Source organism: Chamaea fasciata, unplaced genomic scaffold, assembly GCF_029207755.1.
Source record: "Chamaea fasciata isolate MVZ Bird 193981 ecotype frontalis unplaced genomic scaffold, bChaFas1.0.hap1 SCAF_12, whole genome shotgun sequence".
Taxonomy (NCBI): Eukaryota; Metazoa; Chordata; class Aves; order Passeriformes; family Sylviidae; genus Chamaea; species Chamaea fasciata.
The window spans coordinates 13896844-13921508 of NW_027094097.1; the positions used below are offsets into that span (position 1 = coordinate 13896844).

The following is a 24665-nucleotide window of genomic DNA, read 5'->3' on the forward strand; positions in this document are numbered from 1 at the left end:
GTGTTACTATTTTAGTGAGTCATTGCCAGTTTAAAAATCAAGTGTTGAAATTCTCTCAGTATGATTTAGAATTGTCTCAGTATCACTTAAAAGTGATTTTTTGCATTTTTTACTGAGGATATTACAAATGTATTTGTCACTAAAGTCCTTCTGCAGTGTATTATAAGGGTAATAAAAGTATGTGGCAACAGTGATGTGGACACACAGCCACAATTTTTATTTTCTGTATTAACTCCTCCCATTGTTGCAAAACAAGGGGTTTGCAACTTTTGATCATTTGCTCTGTGTGCGATTATGTAAAAGAAAAACCCCAACACCCACAATGATACACCGTGAATCTGGTGGTTGTTTACTGAACTTTAAACCAGATTTGAGATTTTTTTTTTCATTTTTTTTTTTTTTTTTTAAATGCACATTAAGACCTGAAGTTTTAGAAATGAGAAGCTGGACGTGCAGGTCCAAAGGGCTGTGGGGAGAAAACCTTGTGCCATGAGCCAGATGTGCAGGGGAAGGGCTGGATGGACTGGGGTAGGAGGATTGTGAAAGCCTTTTGGGGGAAGGTGTTCTAAGGAGGAAACTTCTGTTATCCTCTGGAGCTGATGTCCCTTGGGGCTGGGCTGGGCCAGGTCTGGGGGGGTGGGGTGCAGCTCCAAGGATGGATCCTGAGCTGTCAGCAGAGGGTTTATCTTCATAAATGTGCTCTAAATCTGCTGCTTTTCACTAGGAATGAAGAGCAAGCCTTGGATGTGCAGGGGATGTTCCCAGCATGGGAAGATTTGTGCAACTGGAGCGTTTATTTTGAGCTGTCTTAACGACCCAAAGGATTTTTTGGAAATGATTTATATTGGTAAATAACCAGATGTGGTGGCTGCAGAGCTTGTGATAGGAGTTCACCTTCTGCTCTGGGGTGAAACCTCCAAAGATGGGTGCTGTGCCTCACCACCTTCATAGAGAAGGATTTTGTGGATTTCAGTTCACATTTGACTTGTACTTAGTGCAGTCAGTGATGCCCTCTAAATTTTCTGGAATTACTGCAGCTTGTGTCCTTGTTTAATTGTTTTGCATCAGCTTATTCCTCGTCACAGATGTAACAGGACAGATTTGTGGGGAGTTGTTTTCTTGCTCATCACCAGCTGATGAAGCATTTGAGGGAATGTTTAGAATGAGAAGGTGGAGAAGCTGCAGATGACCAGTCCAGGCTACCCCAAAACAGGAGAGCAGCAAGAAAGAACAGATAGGGGCTCACAGTGCTAAGTAATAATTGTGTTTGGGAATGAATCCATCAATGCCTGGCTTTTCCTCCTGTGATCTGGATCCCCATTTTTCCCTCTTATGATTTGGATCCCATTGTTACCATGAATGTTAATTCATCTGCTGGTGTAGCCTCTGGACTGCATTGTGGTCAGGAGAGGGGCATCTCCACCCTCCTGGAGTGATGGATGTGGCTGGGATTTCAGGTGAAAACAGCCCAGGCAGGAGGAGGATGTCAGCAGGCAGCAAACGGGAGTTGATTCCCCAAACCTGAACGTGGCTGTGCCCGTGAGGAGCAGCTCAAGGGCTGCTGCTCCCCCCTGTGCTCTCGCTGTTGGTGAGCACAGACAAGTTCCTGCAGGTTCCCTCCTGCCCCTGGGTTCTCTTCATCCCCTTGTGCTCCCTCTGCTCCAGAGCAGGAGTCAGACCAGGGAATCCCCTGCAGCTCTGTGCCTCTCACCCTGCCCTGCTCTGGGGCCATTCCTGCCGAGCTGTGTTTGAGGAGGAAATAAAGGGGCATTAATTCCAGGGGAGATCAAGACTTGCTGTCTGCCTGCTCAATTAGGAGGGCACAGGGAAATCTGTGTCTCTTCCCCTTCATTGGCTAGTCCATTAAAAGCCTCTCTGCTAATATATACTTATACATGCAGCCTGCTTTATGTGGCTTTTACCACATATGAAATGGAGACGTTATAATCAGGGCAGTAATAACGAGGAATGATTAAAAGTAACTTCTGATTGTTTTGGCTTTGGTGGAACATATGACCCCAAGCTGCTGACTCAAGACAAAATGAGGTGGGTAAAAATTCTTGTTCCAGGCTGTGCTCATCCCTGAGCACAACCAGGCCCTGTGTATGTCTTGTACAGTGAAACCAGCCTGGTGTATATTTAAAAAAAAAATAAATTAAAAAAAATCAAATCTTTGTAAAGCAGCCAGGTTGATGGAGCAATCAGACAGCCCAAACCATCCTACAGGGATTCATTTCCCATCGGGATATTTGCGGAGATTACAAAATACCAAGTTCCTCTGAGGTCTGGAAATTACTTGTATGTCGGTATGTGAGATTTAAAATGAGTTAATTCAGCTTTATGGTAATTGGAGTGAGCAGCACCTTCTGAGGGCTGTGAGTCAGGGCTGGGGAGCTGCGTGGTTTCGGGGTGGCAGCCTGTGTGGGGGCACGAGGGTTCACTGTGTTGGGGTGAAATTCACTGTGTTTTGGGGAAATGAGGAATTGGGGGGGGGCTGCAACATCTTTCAGCTGATTAAATAAACCTACAGCAAACTCACTGATCCAGAGGGAACCATAAGAGCAAGGAAAAAAAAAGCATAGAGTGATTTTACAGTAAAGCAGTGCAGAACCTTCTGTCAGCCCAGTTCCGGGTGGTCTTTGAGTTGCCTGTGTTGGTGTCAAAGTCGGAGCTTTTTTTGGGAGCAAACTGCCCGAAGTGCACTGAATGGCTCCTGGCAGGGCAGAAGTGCCAGGTCCAACTGCTGGACCGCGTGTTGCTGGTTCCCGTACCCAGTTTGTTTGGAAGTCAATAGAAACTCTGTGAATCCAGCTGGGAGAATGTGGGCAGCGGGGAGAGGAGCCGGAGGGGCTGGTGTGGCTGCACCAGGCTGTGGGGCTGACTGGTGAGGACTGGCTGCCCATCTCAGCTTCAAATGGGCTGCAAGATGCAACCTCAGTGATGACAGGCTGTTCTTTCTTGAAAAATTCTCAGGAGGGTGGTGTCAGAGATGGAATCAGCCTTGGTGCTAACCCCAGAGGGTTTTTTCTTTGCTCGTTCCAGCTGCCAATATTTGCTCCTCTGCTCCTGCTCTGTTGAACGAGTTTGATAAATGTCCCTCTGCTTTCTGAGCGCCTCTGAGTTTATACAAACCTCTGGGAATATCTTGTAAACTCCCTCCGGTAAACAGTAAATAAAAGTGGTCAGTGTTTTGCCTGAAGAAATAAATATTGACTGGTTAGAAGAATGGAAGGACTTTTTTTTTTTTTTTTTCTTTTTTTTTTTTTTTTTTTTTTTCCCCCCCAAGAACTTTGGAAAGAGGACAAGGTAGTGGATTTGGAAAAATCACAGCTGCTTTTCTTGGCTGTGCCAGCTCCCGGGAGATGGATGCTCCCCTGGCTCCGTGCTGGGTGTGGCCGGTGTCCCTCCTCCAGGGGACATCCCGGGGGATGTGCTGACCCTGTGGGGCTGCGGGATGGGGATCCCACGGGAATCCCGTGGATGCTGGTGCCGACGGCAGCGCGGAGGTGCCGTGACACGCTCACGTCGTTACTCACGATAGCGTTTTGGGTTTTCCCTGCGTGTTTACTTGAAGAAAAGGGAAGGAACTTTTCGCTTGTCTTTTGCTCAATCGCTTCCTTTCACAGTGAGTAAAACCACGGAGCTGGATGCCAAAGCTGCAGCTGTTGGGACATCGGCAGAGAGGTGAGTCCTGCCTGCGTGTTTCACCAACTTTCTGCATTCCCTGTTCCCTGTAGCTCCCGCTCTCGCGGCGGAGCAGCGGCGGAGCTTGGGGAATGTCAGCGCTGGGAGAGCTTTGGCAGCAGCTCCAGAGCGCGATTAATCTCCTGTTCCCAGCAAAAGTCCAGCTCTGGGGAAAAGGGGATGCCGTGGGGTTTACTTTGGGGGGCTGGAGCTGGGAAATCAATTCCCTGCGAGGAGCAGGAATGGCTGAGCCGGCAGCCGGGGGGACACAGCTGGCTTTAGTCCCTTACAGAGAAAATTCCTTTCTGGAATTCCCTCTCCCTTGTCACCGGAGCCTCTCACCGGGGCGTCGCTGTCCCCCCTCTGCGGGGAGGATTCCCCTTGCCCGTGGAATTCCTGGCTGCGAGTCCCAGAGCCGACTGCTGGGGACAGCACAGCCAACACTTTTATAGGATCAGGGGCTGCCCCCCTCCTTCCTCCTCCTCCTCCCGCCTCAGGGAGGATGGTCCCGCTCCTCTGAGCCCCAATGACTGTCCTTGAGCTGCTGTGATCCCAACCAACACCCCTCTCCTCGTGGCTTCCCCCCCCCCTCTTTCCCCCTCCCTCTCCTTTTCGTTCTTGCTCCACGCCCGTTGTCACAGGGGTTGATCCAGGGTTCTCCCCTCTGCCTGGAGAGGATAAATACCACTGGGGAGCTCTCTGAGACTGCACTTGGTCCGAGTTGCAGAGCCCAGATCTTGCACATCTCGCACCTCCTGAGGCTTATTCCATCCTTTTCCACCCCCCTCCTCCTCGTTTAAATATTTCAGATACATTAATTTATTTTCCACAAGCAGGCTTGGAGGAGTTGTAATTACCTGGAGACTTGGAAGTACTTCAGCAAGGTAAGTGTAAAGTTCTGTCCTGGCTTCTGAAATGCAGTTTTGGGGCTGGTGGAAGTGCAAGAAACAACTCTTTAAGAAGGCACAGTTTTAGTAACTTCTCCAAAAAGTTGCCTGGAAGGTATAAAATAACAATACTGTCTGAGCTTCCCTCGTGTGTGCCTGCAGAATTGCATGCAAGATTAACAAGCATTAATGTGGAATGAATGGGAGGAGCTTACAAGTCCAGGAGTGGATTTCTATGCAAACAGAAACTATCCAAGGGATGCTGTTGCAGCCCCCAGGAGCTGATACCTGTGGGCACATTTGTGTGCCCCTGGCTGCCTGTGTTTGTGCAGCTCTGCTCTCGAGCCCTGTAGGAAAGGAATTTCAGCGTTACCACGTGTGGTGTCTGTTAGCAGTGGGTTTTCCACGTGATTTTACATAGAAACTCACCCACTTGGGAGTTGGAGTGGGACTGAAATGGAAGATCCAGATGTTTTGGACCATGAAGATGCTGAACCTGTGGTGTGTTCAGTGCAATGTGGCACTGTTCCATGTGTAGGAACTTGTCATCCTGCTTGTCTTCGGAAGCCACCACAGTTCTGCACAGCCTGGACTGTGTGCAGCCCAGGGAAAGAGATAACCTGGGGTTTAGTGCACCATGTTGTAGCTTTATCCCTGGATCTCTTTGCACAGGTTAAAGTTGATCCCAGGCTAACCCAGGCTAAAAGCTGATCCCAGGCTAAGTCATCCTAGATCCAAGGCTAACTCAGGCCAGAAGCTGATCCCAGGCTCAGTTTAGAAACTGATCCCAGGCTAACTCCCCTCTGCTTTGCTGTTTTAAATGCTCTCCTGACATCCTGAGCTAACTTTGCATTTTCCTTCCCTGTCAGCTGGTGCCATGTGTAACTCCACAGGCCCTGGGATGTTTTGGCTGTGAATGTCACCCACAACCCAGGAGCAGGCACCTACTCGTGTGCTTCACCAGGGGAGCACTCAAAGCTCAGCGTCCCTAAGGAGTAGGGTGACATGGGGACATGAAGGCAGGATCAGCCTGCATGTGGCTTTAGCAGAGTCTCTGCCAGGCTTCAGCTGTGACCAGCTCTCCTGCTTTAGTGAGAAGCAGACACCATCCATTAGCTGGGGAAATAGCTTTCTAAAAATAATCTTTCCCAAAGTCCAGTGCTGCACTTTAACTCCCTCAGACCCCAGGAGCTGGCCTCCCGTTTCTCCCCACTTTGGACAGGCTTTACAGCATACTCAGGAGTCCTTTTCTGCTGACTCAGTGGTTTCTGATGGCTCCCAGATGTTCACCTGGCACCAGTGTCCAGGGCCTGATGTGTTTAAAGGGAGGTTGTGCTCCTCTTGAACCCTTGAAATCAACAGCAGAGGCTTCCTCAGCTGACTGTCAGCTGATGGTTTTCTGTGGATAATGTCAAGCCCCAGCTCAAAGGCAATGTGATTTCAGCCTTCCTGGATGAGGCACTGCCCCAGCCCTGCAGGGCACACATCTGAGTCTTCCTCTGCACCTGGGCACGAGGCTATTGAGAGGCAGATGGATGGACATCTGAAATCCGTGAGAGCTTTCTGAAACGTGAGCATCTTCCAGCTGCTTCCAATTAATCTGGCCAGGGAACTGTGCTCCCTGTCCCTCTCTGATCCCTTTATCCCATTCCTTGGGATGCTCACCCCGAGCCGAAGCAGAGGAAGGGACTAGCAGAAGATAAAGCCAAAGCGACCTAATTTTAAAGAGGTGCCCGTATCCTCCTGCTGACGAGTGGGAGCCGGGGCAGCACATCCCGAGGAATAATGCACCATCTGTTGTGAGGTTTTGGCTGCCTGGCCGCGCCAGACGCGCTGGCTTCGCCGCGGAGCCCCGAGCGGGGCAGCTCCTCTGGCTCTCAGATGCTGCTGCTGATTTTTTTTTTTTCAATCTGCCCTTTCTGAAAGTTCAATGTTTGCCTTAGATGGGTGGTGGATTTGGGCTCCTGTTTAGCAAAGGGCAGCCGGCCAAACGAGGGGTGCAACGGGCGCCTCTGAGAGCCGGCTGTTCCTGCAGGGAGAGCTGCCGGGGCTAAATGGCCACATTGTCAGTGGCCCCGGCACTGCGGCTATTTTTAAACCCTCAGGGAAGTGCCTCAAAGTAGGAATTGTTCCCTGAATTTGGGTCAGACAGTCTACAAAAGCAACTGCTCTCCATTTGCCTCCCCCTACCCCTGCGCAGCCGGGTTAGAAAGTCGGGCTCCTGCCTGGGGGGAAGCGAACGCCGCAAGCCGGGCTGAGAAGAGGATGAGGTTAAAGGAGGGTTTGTCCCCGTGCCACCGAACGTCCCGTCTGTCCAGGTGTGCCCGGAGCTGGGGACAAGGCTCGTGTGTTCGCCTTGCTCTGCGGAGCAGGAAATGATGAGGAGCTATTACCTAAACCGAGCAAATTACATCCTGCATTGTTGTACCCAGGCAAAGGCTTAATGCGCTGCCTGGAGAGCGGCTGAGGGCAGCTGGTTTTCATCTGCCTGAACGTTCAGTCCAGGAAAGAAGCCTCAAAGAGGGGCTCTGTGTCTTCTGTGCAGCCAGCCAACAAGTTTTCGGGAGTTCTCAGTGTTCTCAGAGTGTTTTGGGGGTCCCTGCCTGTGCAAATCACCTCGTGCTTGGCACCGTTCTCCTCGGATGCTGCTGTTGTGGGCTGGGGGAGCACGGGTTTGGGGCTCTGTGCTCAAGCATCGCTTTTCCAGCTGGGAGTTAGACGGCTCTTCCCTGCTCTGGTTGGCTTCCAAATCATCTGGCCTCAGAGTGTCCAAATCCCGTGTCACTGGAGGAAACTTCTCGAATAATTCCTGCAAATCTGGGGTTTGTTTCCTGCCGCGGCAGAGGAATGCTTTCAGCATGGCTTTCAGCTGTGCTGTCAAAACCAGATCTCCACCTCGTGTTGGAGACAGGGATGGGGAAGCTTTCTTCCAAAAATTAGCCCCAAGGAGGGGAGATCCTGTGCTTGCACTGTCTGTACAGACGCTTCTTGCCCCGGATGGATTGATCGTGCTCCAGGGGCTCCACTGGAGAGCTGTGTGTGCTGCACAGCCCTGCAGCAGCACACCTCTCCCCCTGTGAACAGCTCCTGATCCCAATAAAACCAGCCAAGCCGCTCGAGGATCCCTAGATGGATAAATTGGAGCACGGGGGTGGGGTGGAAGCGCTTGGGAATGACAGGTGGAGCAGGAGCACTGGGGAGCAAAGGACAGGGATTAAACGAAATTCAAAAGCCAAAGCGAGACCCTCTCTCGGTGCTGACGGCATCCGAGTGCCTGGGAACACCTAATCTGGCCGGGGGAGGGCGGCTGCTCCTGCTGCTCCATAACTCACATCCCTGGCGCCGCTCCCGCCCGCCGGGAAGCGTCAGCGAGAGCCCCGGTGCGTCACTGCCAGCGGGGATCGGGGCTGCTCGGCCCGGCGCTGACATTTCCCAGAAGAGAAATGTCCACAGAGCCCGGCAGCTGCTCTGCTGCAGCCCCAGGAGCAGCTCTTGCTGCTGCCCGACCTCTTCATCCGGCCCGCTGGGGGTTTTACTTTGCCTTTAATTCAGAATATAAAAGCGTTCTCGGCTTTACCGGCTGCTCTTTGGTGGGGGGATAACCCCAAATGTCCCCCTGCCTGTGAAGGGCTGGAGCTGGGGTTACTCAGAGCTGCTGGGCATTGCAGGGTGGCAGCTCCAGCAGGGATTGCCAGGGGTGCAGAAGGCATCCTGCTGCATGCCTGGGGAGTGTTCGCTCCCAAATCAGCATCAGTGGAATTCCCAGGTGTAATAAACTGAGTCCACACCTCTTGTGGTGCTGGTCTTGTCTTCGGGGTGAGCAATCATTTTAAGCACCACTCTTTTCCAAGCTCAGCTCCGGGCTGTGTGACCTCATTGTTTGGGGGACAAATGCACTGAGAGCTGCTGTGACACTGCTCTGACTGCCTGTTTCTCCCCAGATTCCAGACCTGCACTGAACCACGGGAGCCCCTGCACGAAAGCCCACCAGCACCTTCATCTCTGCTTCTGCTGGCAGCATGAATCCTGCCCTGCCTTGGATCATTCCTCTGGGATGTGTGCTGCTGCTGACCAGGACAGCTGAGTGCTTTATCTTGCCCAACTCCAGTCACCTGGAGAGCATCTTGAGTAAATATCAGGATGGGGAAGCTCACTCCAGGTCCAAGAGAGCCATTTTATTCTCAGACAGACAGGAGATACTGATGCTCCACAATAAATTGAGGGGTCAGGTGTATCCAGTGGCCTCCAACATGGAATACATGGTGAGTCTAGAGCCTGATACATCACTTTGTTACTACTTTGTTTTCTTCTTCCTAACTGTATTCTAATTTTCCTTGTGGTGCAAGAGGTGTAGTGAATTTCCTCTGAAGTAAGTTTTTTTCTCAAGAGGTTTCCTGAAGCTTTTCATTCCAGAGTGCAGGATGCTTTAGATCAGTGGCCTGTTTTGGTTGGAAGGGGCTGCTGATGGGTCATGGAGTCCATCCTCTGCACAGTTTCAGGACTGGTTCCATTATTCATACAGGAGCGTCTGGCCCAGCCCTGGATGCATCTCTGGTGATGGCAATTCCCCAGCCTGCCTCAGCAGGTTCTTCCATTACCTTCAAGTCATAAAAGCAGCAAAATTTCCCCAGTGTTTAACCCCTGCTCTCCCTGTGAAAGCTTTCAGGCTGTTGTGGGGACACCACAGTCTGCTCAGAGCGTCTTCTGGTGGTTTTTTGGTTGCCAGCTCAATGCTGGAGGTGGCACCTGCCCTCAGTCACACACTGGCCACCTGAGCTTAGCAATGTGAGCCAAACCTGCACGATGCTCCTGGGAATCTGCTCAGGGCCATAGGGAAACGGGACCTGAGGAATGTGGCTCCACCTCCAAAGAATTTCAGTCACTGGAAATAGCTGGAAAGACTTTGGGAGTTCCTGGGTGGATGGGTCAGTGCTGTTGAGTTTTGTAGGTCAGGAAATCAAAATAAAAGCTTGGTCAATGGATTCTCCCACTTCAGAGGGAGAACTTAGAAGCTGGAGGAGTATGAAATACAACTTTGCCATCAACAATTCACATGAAAATGTTTTTTTTCACCTGATGCCAGAGACCCTACTTTGAGCTATTTTTGCCGTGCCATCAAAATCTTATGGGGCCACAGAATGATGTAGGCAAATAATTACTTTTTGTGTGCCTTTTCCCAGTGTGCAAATACAGTTCTGACCAAAAATTAGTCTGACTTCAGCCGTGCGCTCCTGCTGACGGATCAAATGACGGATGACTTGTTAAGACCGTGTTTAAAAGGGTAAAAGAAAAAAATACACTTAAATGCAATATAAAATCCTTTGCCAGCTGTGCTGAAGCGAGGGCTGCAAATGGAAAACGCTGCCTTTTGTGACTGCAGGGAGAAGGGAAGGAGAAGAAAGGGCAGGGGATGGTGAGGAAGGATAGCTGTCCCTCGGGCCGTCCACACCAGCTGGGTCTTGGTCCCGTTTTGGCCAGAAATGCTGTGCCTTTCTAAGAACCGGGGATTGTATCCCTTTCTCAGCATTATCCTGCAGGGAAGTGCTGCCAGAAGAGGCAACTTGATGGATTTCCAGAGGGTAAACACAAAGCATGAGCAAGTCCGAGGTGTTTTGGTTGGCCGTGGGGCTGGCAGGGCAGCTGAGCATCCACAGCCCGGCCGCTGTTTGCGCTTCTGTGTTTGCCTTTGCTCAGGGAGCTTTTCTAGTGGTTTTTATGGGTGATCGAGGGCAAATGAAAGGGCCTTATGTGCTCTGGAGAAAGGAGCCGAGTATGAGATGGTGCTGCTTGGAAGGGCTATAATCAGCCTTTCATGTGCTGGTGTTTACCCAGTATGACTTGGAAATGCCATGCATGTGCTGAACTGGGAATTTCTCTTTAATCCTTTGTCCTGCAGAGGACATTTCTCATTTGGACTCGTTTAAGAGGATGGTCTGTCTTTAGAGCCATAGATAAACTTTCCTCCTTCCCTTTGGTGCCGGTGTGGAGCGTCACTGGAGATGTGCTGGGATAATTTGTGGATGAGTAGGTTGAGCTTGTTCTTGCCCATCAACCTCCAAACACTCCCTTGTGAAAAATCTCTTCTCCCACCTCCATATCTGGTGTATTTAAGTGGTCTAAAAGAGAAAGAGGACCTAGTATAACCCAGGAAAGGGACATATTTAACTGCTACTGGATGAACTTCAGTTGTTGGACACTGTTAATAAGAAAGCAAGAACACAGTGAGTCCAATGACTTACCTGGAGATCAAAAGAATTGTTACATACATGTGGGACAAAGGCAAAGTGGACTGAAAACCGAAGAAAGAAACGGTTTAGCTGCTGGGTCTGTGTAATTAATTGAAAGCTGGCACAGGTATTCAGTGCTAATGGAAAATGAGTGAGCAGGGCACAACTTCCTGACAAAGCTGGGCCAGTTCAGAATTACCTTAACCCCTCTGCCAGCTGCATGATCGACACTTCCAGAGTGCACTTGGACTGTTTACCAGAGGTGGACGGGTGCCAAGGCCAAAACAAACTCCTTGTTAACAGACCCAGAGTAAAAAGGACATAACGGACTCAGAGGAAAAAGGACATAATAGATCCTAAGGCACGGTGACCTTTTAAATGGCTTAGTCAGATGCTTTCAGCAGTGATGAAAGGCAGAAATCTTTCCTCTTGCGGCGGCCTCAGAGACAGCTGGATAAAGCAAAATTGTTCTCCGTGCAGATTGCTGGAAGGAAAATAGATTGTTTTCACGTATAAGGTATGCATCCTTCCTCTCAACTGTAGGGTGGTGGCTTTCCCCTGTCAGGATGGGATAGTGTTTCAGTGGGGGTGAGCAAAAAGAACCTCCACACCTCTGCCAGGACATGTCAGTCCTGCTAGTTTGATGCCACTTTTAAAAAGGAGCTGCCGGTATTGCAGAAAGTCTGAGCTGGGGAGGAAAATGAGCCAGTAACCTGATCACTGCAATTCAGGTGTCTGGCTTTGAGTTTGCAGACTCCTTGTGGGAAGCATTATTAAATCTGGACCTACAAGTTGTGGTATGATGTGTGCATGCCATGCATATATTTTACATATACACTGTCCACTCCATTCTGAAAGGCCCTTAGAAATTTGCAGGAGTAAAAAAAAAAAAAAAAAAAAGAAAAAAAAAAAAAAAAAGAAAAGAGAGTCCATGTGCTAAATCACTTGGAATCACACACACACAAAAATTTTTCAACCTCTGCTTCTGAAGGAAGCTGAGCACAGGCTCGTTGCCTCTCTGGCTTCAGTCATCTTCCTAGATACTGCTTTGAATATTGGCATAAAGAATTCTTGCAAGTATAGCTGGGAAAGTCTGAAATCTCTTTTTTTTTTTTTTTCCCCCGCTATGTTTATTGCTCTGAAATAATTCCAGCCTCCTGACCGCATTCGTGTCTGAGAAGCAAGAGGCAAATAACTGCTCTAATTTAGATGGGATGGCTTTGTAATCTGACGCCTGCAGAAACGAGCTTCTCTCCCCATGCAGCAAAAAGCCGTGCAGAGATGGAGCTCCTTCCCAATTACCTGTTAAGTGTCTTTTGTCCGAGTTCATTCATTTTATCCGCGGGCATGAAAGGAAGACGTAACCTGTATGCTCACTTTAATTCCCATTTAATAGCTTATTGCTCCGGACGTCTTTGCATTAAATTAGGAGAATTTGGAACATCTCCGCCCCCGGGGCTGCAGGGAATAAAGCTGGGTAGAAAAGTCTGAGGAGCTCGGAGTGCAGAACATCTTGGGAGAGTTTCTGTGGCTTTGGTGCTGGATGGGAGGGCAGCTGTGGCCAGGCACTGCCGAGCCCACAAAGTGGGAAACCACAAAAAGCTGTGTCTGGGCACAGCCTGAGCAGAGGGCTGGGGATGTGCGGTGGGTCTGATCCCACGCCGTTCAAGGAGCTGGAGGGCTGAGAATGAAAATGGTTTTGTTCCCTGTGTCGGAGCTGTGTCCACACAGGGTTTTGCAGACTGACGTGAATTTATTTGCTCGGTCAGTGCTCAGCCCAAAGCTGAGCTGGGGCAGCTCCGGGGTGCTGCTGGAATCTGGGTTGCTGAGAGTGCTCCACGATAAGCCGTTCTGGGAGGCCTGGGCTGTGAGCTCAGTGAGATGAGGTCATGTTTGCCTCACTGAGATAGTGGAGACACACCAAGTTCCAGGAGACACTGCGTTTTCCTGTCGTCTTATCCAGGGATGCACAGTCCTTCCCCATGCCGGCTATAACTGCCCAAAACTGTGTCCAGGTATGCTCACAATGAACACTTGATGGTTTTTAAATGTGTTTGAGAGCCTGGATTCCCTGCAGCCTTCCAGGCTCTGACAGGTCCTTTGAAATGTTTGAGATCAGAAGTTGCATTTCTTCTGGAGGAGACAGGACTTGGAAAGAGCAGTTGGTTGTGATGGTAAATGTCCAAAGAGGACAGTCTCGTGCTGGCACGTGGATGGGCTGGATGCACGTTACAAGACCTCTCTTCTCTTTGGTTTTATTTGTAGGAATGTGCGGTAATATTTTAATCCCAACGAATTATCCTCCGAGGGCTGCTCTGAATAGAGCAGCTGTCAGTAATTACACAATGAATTCAGGGCACTGGCTGCTGGGCCCAGCGAGTCTGGCCTCTCGAACAAATCCTCTCCTGGGCAGCAGAGCCAGCAGAGCTGCTTTCCTGTTTGCCTTTGTGTCATGTTGGAGCTCTCCTCTGGCTCACAACGGTGTGATATTCAATGAGGAGTGATCTCACCCCAGCATCCTGCCCTCAGTGGGAACAGAAATGGGATTTGTCACTTCTAACGTGATGCCTGCTTCACTGAGAGTGGAAAAAGCTTAAAAAAACCCTGGGACTTTGCCACCTCTGATGTATTTGACTGGATCCACTGGTGGACTCTCATTTGTTCTGGAAGGTGAAGGGGATCTGAGGCTGAGAGACTCAGGCCCACACTCCTTGATTCAGAGGTTGGATGAAAGATCTCCAGCTGTGTGGTGGTGGAGGTAGTGGAGCTCTCCACTGCTGGAGTTCTCCTTGGTGGGAAAGCCTGGAGATATCCCAGCAGAAAGGACAATGGGTGAAAAATCTTGCTGAAATACATCAAAGCACTGAGTGTATGTCAGAACTCTTGCAGGACTCAGAAATATGTGTCATGCTGGAGATCATGGGATCTCCAACCTCGAATTTAATTTTTTATTTTTTAAAGCACATTAGAAAAACAACTGCCAAGAATATCTTGTGGTTTAGGGTGGGATGGTCTGGATGTGTTCTTGAGGTGTTCTCACATGGGTTTGTGTGTTTTCTGATGACCTGAGTGAAGCATTTCCTCAGAAGCATGGCATCAGCTGGGGGAAATCATGGACCCTTTAGTGCCCTGGACTTTCATGGCAGGGGAACACGCTGAGAAATGTGATTTTAGCACAGAAATGTGGTGGCTTCACCAGGACAGGCCAGACAGGGGGGGTGATCTGTACCTCAGTCTTTCTCTACTGCCTACTGTTGGTTTAATCTCTTGATCTAGCGAGTTTGAGATGAAAACCTGACCTGTTCTTTTCTCTCTGCCCACGCCCTGAAGACCTGGGATGAGGAGCTGGAACGGTCAGCACACGCTTGGGCTCAGCAGTGCATCTGGGACCACGGCCCCAGCGACCTCATCAGGTCAATTGGGCAGAACTTGGCAGTCCACTGGGGCAGGTAAGGCTTGGGGTGCTGCAGGGTCATTGCAAAGGGTGGTTTATGGGGTCCTCCTTCAGAGACAGCTGGAAAAGTTTGCTCTGATGCTTGGCAGAGCACTGTGGAGATGGGAAACAGCTGGGGGTCATTAATTGTGGTGGTTTCAGTGGGATGGTTATTGTGGTTAACGCCTGCAGCCGCCTTCTGCTTCCCAGGAAACCAGTATTGATTTGGGCTCCTCCATCCCTCTGGATCTTGGGGTAGCACCTCAGTAACGCACTCAAAGTCACTCCTTCTCCTTGAGGAGGACAGGTACAGGAGTCTGAACCCTTGCTCCTAAATCTTCTGTTTCAGGGGGGGTTCTGGCATCCTGCAGCTGAAGGCTGAAGTTTCTCAGGAGCTATGTCCGCATTCAGCTCAAAATTTGTGTCCGGATTCAGTTTGGAGTTTAATTATCTCTGCTGTGTTTTCCATAAATATTTATCTGGCTCCTGATTTTTCTTTACTGAAAACACTTTGCAGGGTTTTCTTTTCAATTCCTGGGACAAATTGTTAAACTAGGGTCATTAACTCAGTTAGGAAAGCTGACATGAAGGCTTCCAATGAGATTTTCCTCTCCATCTCAAGGTGAAATTTGTTTATTGTCAGGCCCCTGTTTTTAAGCTTGTTAAAGGTTTAACCTGCTCTGCACAGCAAACATTTTGCACTTGCTCAGGAGCCCTGAGCATTTCCCCCCCATTTCCTGGGTGGAAGTCCAGTTATCTTTGCTGTAAATCAGGTGGAACTCGGTGGAAAGCAAAGGAAATTTGCTGGTGTGGAATTAGCCTGATGTAAAAATTTGGCCCATTTCAATGTTTGGAAAGCAGAGTGGTTAATTAATTGGAAACAAAGTCAAGAGATCGTGCTGTTCTTGGCTGTCCTACAAGTGCTGAGGATGGCCATGGGTTCCCGATGGAGGAAGATCCAATCTTGCTCCCTTTGAGGTCCCTGAGAGGAAAGAAAAATCAGATTTATCTCAGCTTTTTCAGGAACGGGCCATGACTTGATTGCCTCCATTTCCTCTCCCATAAAATGGGATTCGGAAAGTATTCGCTTCATGACATCACGAGGTGGATGTTTTTAAAATACTTCTAATGAACGACTTTTAATGAAAAGTTGGCTGAAAGGATAAGCTCCAGTTGGTAATGATATCATTTGGATTGCTGGCAGCTTGCTCCGTGTGAGCTGTTGAAAGCAATCAAAGAGCAGAGGGTTTGGTACAGTTTGCAGATCACTCTGTTTGCTCGCTGTGCACTCAGTGTGTAAAATGTGTATGAGTTTTCTACGGGTAGTTTTGACACCGTTTTTGCTCCCCAAACAGCACAAACAGCATCAGCACTGCCTCAGACCGTGGTGTGAGATTACACACAGGGTACGGGGGGTTTGGTGAGGGGAAAATTGCTGCCAAAAAAAGGTGGGATAGGAGTGCAGTGCACCAACTACTCCACACCAACTCCTGGTGGGATGTGAGTGAGGAAAAGCCCACTCACTTCCAAAGGCTGTGAGTTAATTTCCAGGTTGAGCAAATCGCACTGTGGTCAAATAGGTACATGATGGCTTCTGGTTTAAGATGTTTGGCAAAGCCTAACTTCTGTTTACTTTCAAAACACATCCTTCCACCAAACTAGAAGTTATTTTGTAGTTGGGTGGAAAAGTGAGAGGGCATTTCAGGTCAGCAGCACTTGAGGATCGTGTCAAACCTATAAATCATACAGAGTCAGGTCAGGCTGTGAATCTGAGGGAAAAGAAAATCATAGAAACACACAACAGTTTGGGTTGGAAGGGACCTCAAAGACCTTCCAGTTCCAGCTACACTGCCATGGGCAGGGACACCTTCCACTGTCCCAGGGTGCTCCAAGCCCTGCCCAACCTGGCCTTGGACACTTCCAGGGATCCAGGGGCAGCCACAGCTTCTCTGGGCACCTGTGCCAGGGCCTCCCCACCCTCCAGGAACAATTCCTTCCCAATATCCCATCTAACCCTTCATTTTAATTCTTTTTTTTAATTATTTTTTTTTAATTTGAAAACTTCTACCAGAACATCCTGACTCCAACTGCCTTTCCCCCCCCCCATCAGGTATCGATCTCCAGCATTCCACGTGCAGTCCTGGTATGATGAAGTGAAAGATTACACGTTCCCATACCCCCACGAGTGCAACCCGTGGTGCCCAGAGAGGTGCACAGGTGCCATGTGCACACACTACACCCAGGTAAAGGACTCCAAGGGGGTCTGTGCCCACATTCCCACATCCCCCCTGTGTCTAGATTGGGGTAATTTTGCTTATTTTCAAAAATCTCCTTTACAGATAGTCTGGGCCACGACCAACAGGATTGGCTGTGCTGTGAATGTCTGCAAGCAGATGAATGTGTGGGGAGAGATCTGGGAGAACGCTGTCTACCTGGTCTGCAACTACTCCCCCAAGTAAGGCAGAGCAGCTGGGCTCTCTCCAGCTCTCCCCAAAACTGGCAGCTTGCTTCACTAGCTCAGGATCTGGGGAAGAGATTTCAGGCAGTCTAGACTGGTGGTTGTGGCTTTAAATTTTTACTTTAGGCAGCAGCAGCAGCACAGGGCTGGTTCAAAACTACTGGAAAACTGAATGAGAGGCTGGGGCCAGGCTGGAGCTTTGATGTTCCTGCCACGGGAAGGGAAAGGAGGAGCAGGAGATGAGGAGATGGCCAGGATGGAGCTGGCGTGTGCTGCTGAGCAAGGCTTGCTCTCTGCTGTCACAGGGTGGGAAGGGATGGGGTGGTGCTTAATGCCAAAAAAACCCTGAAATAACTGCAGCAGTCAAGATCTCACTAGCTCGACGGTTTGATTAAATTTCAAAATGAAAATCATACTTCTTGCCTACTACATCCAGGAGAAGTTTACTACCTGGCAAAGGCAGTTAATATTTTCTGGTTTAATGGCTAATAGGAGAAACATTCCCGCTCCGAGCCCTTGGCAATTTAAAACTTCAAAACAAAATGAAATGGGGAAATCGCTCCGTGCAAACAGAGCGGCCTGGGGAGCATCTGACTTCAGGGGATCATAGTGCAGAATAATGCAAAGGAAAAAGAAGTGTGGGGCTGCAGCTGTCATGTCCCAAGCAGAGCTCTCTGGGTGGGTTCTCTAAGCCCCTCTCCCTGTGTCAGATGAGCACAATTTGCTCATGGTTTGGTGGGATTTAACAACCTGCTCCTCCTGAGGGATCACAGCATCTCCCACAGAGCCCCCACAGCAGGCTGGGCGATTTACACGTCATCCATTCAGGGCTGCTGGATGGAAAAACGCTCTGTTTCTGCAGTTTCTGCTTAATCTTTTCTCTCTGGCGTCAGTGCACATTGTCCTCATGTAGCCTTATAGGTGGAGACAGCTGAAAGAGCATAACCCAGGAGTTTGTAGCCACAGCTTAACTCCGGCTCCTTCAACTCCTCATCCCCTAAAACCTGCAGGACAGAAGGCCAAAATGGGCTGTTGTTTCTGGGGAGTTTCTTCAGCAAAATGCAGTAATGCACTGATTTACTCCCGTTTACATACAATCCTGGTGTTTATATTGGAATGTAACGTAAAAGCGACATGGCACACGGTTTAAGTAAACCCCTAAAAAATGTCATTTTAGGGATGGAATGAGGAGGAACATCTTTCCTACAAGGCTGGCTGTTTAGTCTTCTCTTAGCTCCTCTAGGCCAGGATGATGTTCCTGGATTTGGAGGCTTAGAAGGGTCTTTGGGTGGTCTGGTGGGTGCTCATTCCTGCTGTGCTCCCAGGGGGAACTGGATCGGAGAAGCTCCGTACAAGACCGGCCGTCCCTGCTCCGAGTGCCCACCGAGCTACGGGGGGAGCTGCCAGAACAACCTCTGCTACAAAGGTACTGCTGGGGGCCTGGGGCTCCCCTGGGGTGGGGGACAAGGCTGGAGAAAACGTCTGGAAGCTTCTAATTAGAACCAGCCACGGCTTCACACCCCTTTTAATTAGCCACCCTCAATATTCTGATGTCAGGACACACGGGAAATCGCCAGCCACTGAAAAGCAAGAATCCCTGAGCTGCTGAAAACCTGGAGCTGGGATTCAGCAGGTTTTCCTGGTGGAAACAGAGAGCTTGGATGGGGAGAAGCAGCTCTGAGCTTCCCTGGGTTTGGGATGGGAGTTGCAGGGGATGTTGAAAGCTGGCAGGGTGCAGGCAGGAGTGATCCCATCCCGGTGGGGTTTGTTGGGAAGGGAATGTTCTCCAGGGTTTGACGAGGCACCGTGGGTGGGCAGAGCTTGGCTGCCTGCCCCGCTCCTTCAGGGGCCACAGATGGAGCCTTTGCCTCTCTCCCCACCTTGGTTCTCAGGGATGCAAAATGAACGTAGAGATTCGTGTCCCTTGGAGGAGAGGAGGGGGATTCTGAAGGGTTTTTCCTGACCTGTGGAATATTTTTGGAAAGGAAGTCAATAGAGTAAAACATATTATTAGGGTGAGCCCTTCAGTGTAGCAATGGATCTCCTGGGGTCGTTTCTCTCCTCCCAAGTGTTTTGTTTCCCAGAGAACTGGGCTCTTTGAAAACAGGGAGATTCCCTGGAGGCTTGCCCAAAGCAGAGGCTTTTTTTGCTGCCACCATGCATTTCTCATTTTTTTATCTTGTGGGGTTTGAAGGAGGACCCCAGGGTGCAGGTGGGCTGCAGCAGGGAGAAGGAGGGGGATGCCCCGATGGAGTATGAGCCCTTCAGCAAACTGGTGTTTTCCTCCAGAGGGAAGAGCTCAGTGGGAAACAGAGGAAGGAATATCAGCACTTTTTTTCACTAATTAGTGGGAATCCCTTCAAATCTCTTTTGTGAGATGCTGTAACTGCTGCTTCATGTGCAGAGGAGCAGGAGAGGAGTGTCCTGGCAGTAGCTCTGTGCTGCATCCAATGGGTATTTTCGATCTCCCAGCTGTTTAAAAGCAAATTCTTGTCCAACAAAATCATCCCCACAAAACACGACCCTGCCTGACCTGCCCACCAAGTGTGAGTAATTATTTTGAATCCTCTTTTTCACCAAGACCACCGTTATGAGGATCCCATCATTGCTGAGACAGAGGAGACCAACGAGGTGGAGATCCCGCAGGTGGCGGAGCAGAAGCCGGTGCAGTTCCACCTGCCAGAAAACAAACCCAGCAAAACCACCAAGGCCAAGAAAGTCACCCCAGAATCCTACATGAGTAAGACACAGCCTTCCTCTTTTTCAGCTCCTTTGAGCTTTGAAACCCCTCTGTGGGAAAAGGTGTGGGAAGTGAGGGGGAGACTCAGGGATAAATAAGGTGGGAGGATGTTTGAGAGGAGGAAGAGGTGATCTGTGTGAAAATTCACTGCTAACTGTGCAGAAAGCTGCTAGAAGTGGTGAGCAAATCTCTCAAAAACAGCTTGCACCTTCTGCAGATCAGTCTGCAGAAGTTACGTGTTGGTTTCAGCCATTTCACAGAATCCTAGAATGGTTTGGGTTGGAAGGGACATTAAAGCTCATCCAGTGCCACCGGTGCCATGGGCAGGGACAACTTCCACCAACCCAGAGTGCTCCAAACCCCAATGTCCAGCCTGACCTTGGACAGTCCCAGGGATCCAGGGGAAGCCACAGCTTCTCTGGACACCTGTGCCAGGGCCTGCCCACCCTCACAGGGAACAATTCCTGCCCAATATCCCATCCATCCCTGCCCTCTGGCAGTGGGAAGCCATTCCCTGTGTCCTGTCCCTCCATCCCTTGTCCCCAGTCCCTCTCCAGCTCTCCTGGAGCCCCTTTAGGCCCTGGAAGGGGCTCTGAGCTCTCCCTGGAGCTTCTCCTCTCCAGGTGAACACCCCCAGCTCTCCCAGCCTGGCTCCATCTCTCAGACCATTTCTGTGACCTCCTCTGTCTGACTCCAGCTGTCCATGCCCTTCTTATCTGAGTAAAACATCAGTGTACCAAAAGTCCCCTCGATCAGTGATAAATTTAGGAAATACTGGGTTTATTTCTCCTTTAAAAAACTGCACACAAAGCACTTCCCCTTCTTTGTAACTTTTCTGGGGTTTATAGCTTGTTTGCCCTTTATTTCTTGCTTGGGAATATTCCTGAATTTATTTGTGGAGCTGCTGGTGCTTCCTGAGTTGTTTTCCAACCGCTGTTAATTAAAAGACACTGATTGAGAAAACAAGGTGGGGCAAGCCAGTGGGTCCTTTTCAAGTTTATCTGCCAGCATCTGGAGAGTCTGTAATTAAAAGGAGAATGAGAGCTCTGACTGCAGACCTCGGGCTGTAAATCAAAGCCTTTCAGCTGTCAGCTGCATCTTCCTTGCTAATGTTCCAAAGACACCTGTCTCAGGTGAAGGGCGAAAGAGGCACCAGCAGCTCCAGGCTGGATAAAATCAGATTTTATCTTGCTGCACCAAAGACCTCCAGGGAAGATCTGTGGAGGTTGCTCATTTCTGTAGCTCAGGAGCAGGCTGAGCAATTTCCTTTCTTAAAAAAATGTATTTAAATGTATTTATTGGATTTCTTTTTCTTCTCCCCAGCACAAGTCATTACCTGCGAAACCAAGATGAGAGACAAGTGCAGAGGCTCAACGTGCAACAGGTAGAGTTTTGTTGCTACTCCTTAGAGTGCTAAGGGAAAAAGTAAAGAAATATTCGCTTTTTGTTACTAAATATTTTTAATTAAAAATTAATAAATATTTCCTTTTTTATTACTAAATATTACTCATGTGGATACAAAGGATAGGTTTATAGGATAGGTTGCACTATGTATTTTTTGTGACTGTCTAGGTAGATCCCTTTAGGAAAACCCCTAAAACCCAACAAAAAAAAAATCCCCTAAATTTCGCTTAATCCAAACCTTCAGCCAAGCCTGGCAATAAGGTGATTTGGTTGATTTCATTCAGCCATGATGACCCACAGTTTCAGGTGTCCAAAAACAATTTAATAAATTTGGGCAGAGTCATTTTTTTCGAGCCTATTTCATGCATTCCACTGCTGGCCGAGCCAGACCAATAATTCATGGCTTGTCCCCTCCCAGCCAGTCAAGAACTTCTGGTTAAGGTTTCTGCAGAGAAACAGGACAGTTTATCTCTTGGAGAATAACCAAATCCACAGAACCTAAATATTGGTCGGGCTCTTGAGGAGGGTGGAGCAACTGTTTTAAAAAGTGGCTATTTTGCAATCCTGGTTTTTTCAAAAAACGGGAGAGCTACGTGAAATGAATGGAATGACTATTAAATGAAATAGAGTCAAACTCTTGTTTCTCTTGAATTGTTTTTCGCCACCCTCATAGATATATATCTTTTTCTAGGTACTTGTGCCCAGCTGGCTGCTTGTACAGTAAGGGAAAGATCTTTGGAACATTTTATTACGAAAGTGTAAGTACCTTTTAATAGCTGCTGGAGGTAATTTTGTGGGAGCCGGTGGTAATGGCAGAAGTGGGAAATGCCAGCCGACCTGGCGTAATTTGGCTTTTTTGTATCCTCCGGTAGTGGTGCTGTAAAACGGTGCTAATAAAGATTATCTGTATTTTCCTCAGCTTGGTGTTGAAAAAAGGGGCAGGCTCTGGGAAGGCAAAGTGGTTCCAGACGTGATTTTGTCAGGAATTGTCCTTAATGTGGACACCCATGGAAAGTGAGGGATGAGGATCAATAGGCAGCTCCTACAAGGATCTCTTTGTTTGTGTGGGCAGCTGTCATCTGAACATAAACTTTGTATTAAAAACACTGTTAAATTTTGTAATTAAATAATGTTTTGGGCTGATTCGCCTTGCTGATTTTTTGATCTTAAATTAATAAGAATTTATAAATAGAGCATGGCACCATTTTCCCATCAAAACTACTTTTAGGGTGAAGATAAAAAGGCTTTTTTTGGGTAAAATCTGGTTTTTTTTTCCGTATTCCAACTGTTTGGTGCGTGACTGCACCACCCCTGATGTGTCTTTGCCCTGCAACTTCTGTGATTGCAGACACCCAACCCCTCCAAGTGGCGTCAGCAGAAATATTTTGGGTTTGAATATTTTGTTGAGAACTGGAAATTCTTCAGGCTGCTCACTCACTTCCAACGCTGCCTTTCCTCTAAATTGTATTTAAATGTATGGTTTTGTTATTTAAAAAGAAAAAAAAAGGGAAAAAAAGAGCAGTGCTTAAAATAATAGTAATAAAAGAATCAGGCCGTGTTGGGAGAGGAGGATTTAACAACCAGATTCCAAAGGAGCGTACTCAGCTTGTTTTCCACTCGGTGCTTTGGTGGTGGTTTCATTTCTCCTCCGTTTTTCACGTAGCAGTTGGGCAGCGTTGCTCCGTGGATGAGATTTTATTTGATTTCCCCCTTTATTTATCTCCTGCCAGTCCTCCAGCATTTGTCGTGCTGCAATCCACTACGGGATCCTGGACAACAAAGGAGGGCTGGTGGATATCACCAGGAAAGGGAGGACACCTGCTTTTGTGAAGTCCACCAGGAATGGTGTGGAGTCATTCAGGTACTGCCTGCACCCAAAACCTGTTGGTATTTGCTTTAAAAACAAGCAGATGTTCTGTCGTCTTTGTTGCTCTCATGTATACACAGGGATCCAAGCAATTCTACTCTGCTTATTTATTTTAATTTTTGTTTGTTTGTTTGCTTGTTTTACAGGAAAAGCAAACCTTCAAATGCATTCATGGTTTCCAAAGTCACAAGTAAGTTTTAAAAGCTATGGGGGAAAAATATTGTTGCTGGAGTTTTATCGGGTACTTGGAAACATCATTCCTTTCAGGGTTCTTTTTCATTTCCAGTGGTTGTGTCAAATGGTTCCGTGCCACAACCCAACCCTGGGGTGGTGGTCCAGGGTGATCTAGAACCCTGGAGTGACTGTCCACCCACCTTGGGCAATTCCACCACCACCCACCTCATTTTCCTGGGGGAATCTAAGAGGAAGGGAGAGAAATAGGTGATAATGGGCCAACTCCAGCAGCATCTCCTGCTGATGGATCATGGTGGGGTCCAGACTTCAGCTGCTGATGCTAAAGGCATGGAAGTTGAACCACCCAACTTTAAAAGCCTCAGTCAAGTGTCAGCACTTAAAAGAACTGAAAAAAAAAAAAAAAAGGCTAATGTCCTAGTGCAGTAATGTAATGAAAAACACAATACATGTGAAATTAGTTTTTAACAGTGAGTCATCACATTTCTGATGGGCATATAAATAAATCCTGCTCTACTTTTTAAACAATTCCCACTTTCTGAATATCTTTGAAAACTTCCTCCAATGCAGAATCATCCTTTTGATGAGATCCACCTGAGCCCCTTTCAGGGAGAACTGTTGGTGTCGGGATATTTGGGCTCCACATCTGGAGCTGTAACAAACCCACGTGCTGTGGATCAGCTGCTTGTCTCTTTTGAAAGCTGTGACTTTTTTAAGGCCACGTGTGGTTGTAGAATTCCTGCTGGAGAGCTGGTCAGCCCTGTCCTGGGATCCTGCTGCTGGGGCAGCTTTCCTTCTGCTGCTCTCAGCTCGACAGGGGCCTCACCAAATTCATTGTGTGTCTCTGACCTGTGTTTTCTGCAGCAAGCCTGAGCTTTTGGGTCTAATAAGCTGCCTTTCCACATTTATCTTGGCAGCACAGACTCTGGACTGTTACACCACAGTAGCTGAACTGTGCCACTTCAAAAAGCCAGCGAGCCACTGCCCAAGGTAACACAATTCTGTTTGGTTTAAACCCTCTGTCCTAAGGAGGGGCAGCTTACCAGAGGTGCTGAAGGCCCTGGATTTGAGGGCTGGGGGGAGAAGAGCTGATCACACTGGCTGAACTGGAGAAGGGGGTTTGGAATGGTGTGTTTCCTCCTGCCACCATGCTTTTCTTGGCATCCCGGTAGAAAATTCACTTTGTGTTTTTGGATGGCTTCAAGTAACGTCCCAGCCAGGCTGCACAGTCCTGTCCCAGCACACTCTCATAACTGCACACTCTTTGTCTTATTGCTTCTGCATTTGCCGGGGTTTGGATGTGGTTTTCCTTTCCACCTTAAAACATGGAAGAAGTTTGTTCTGGAAACTGTGCAGGATTAAGTGACAGGGCAGGGGGGCACAAACACACGCAGAGGTTTAGGTGCACAGAACTGAGCAAAAATACAGCTACTCCCCCTTGAGAGGGTCATAAAAGACCAATTCTTCTTCTAGTGGCCCAAATCCCTCTGTTTGCAGTTCTGCAGCAGCGACCAAATGTCATCTGAGGGGAGCAAATAATCAAATTCACTGTTGCCACCTGCAGACCAGATGCAGGCACTTGAAATCTCCCAGGAATGCAGCTCGCCTTCCTGTCCAGCAGTTCCATGGAGAATGAATCTGAATCCATTGTTTTCTAGGATTTATTGCCCAGCCCACTGCAAGGACGAGCCGTCGTACTGGGCGCCGGTGTTCGGCACCAACGTTTACGCCGATGTGAGTACAAACCTTTCCCTGCAAGTCCTGACAGTCCTG

At 48.7% G+C, this 24665-nt stretch overlaps 1 protein-coding gene across 1 annotated transcript in view; it reads left to right on the plus strand.

Moving 5' to 3' along the window:
- The first annotated feature begins 4350 nt into the window (after window positions 1-4350).
- Window positions 4351-24665, plus strand: part of CRISPLD2 (cysteine rich secretory protein LCCL domain containing 2) — a 30015-nt gene continuing 9700 nt past the window's right edge. The window contains exons 1-13 of the mRNA XM_066194714.1: window positions 4351-4568; window positions 8513-8833; window positions 14129-14247; window positions 16342-16474; window positions 16571-16686; window positions 18015-18115; window positions 19271-19429; window positions 20753-20813; window positions 21525-21591; window positions 22564-22694; window positions 22847-22890; window positions 23810-23882; window positions 24551-24626. Coding sequence (XP_066050811.1) covers window positions 8591-8833; window positions 14129-14247; window positions 16342-16474; window positions 16571-16686; window positions 18015-18115; window positions 19271-19429; window positions 20753-20813; window positions 21525-21591; window positions 22564-22694; window positions 22847-22890; window positions 23810-23882; window positions 24551-24626 — 1323 coding nt within the window. The 5' untranslated portion in view covers window positions 4351-4568; window positions 8513-8590. The remainder of the gene's footprint in view (window positions 4569-8512; window positions 8834-14128; window positions 14248-16341; window positions 16475-16570; window positions 16687-18014; window positions 18116-19270; window positions 19430-20752; window positions 20814-21524; window positions 21592-22563; window positions 22695-22846; window positions 22891-23809; window positions 23883-24550; window positions 24627-24665) is intronic.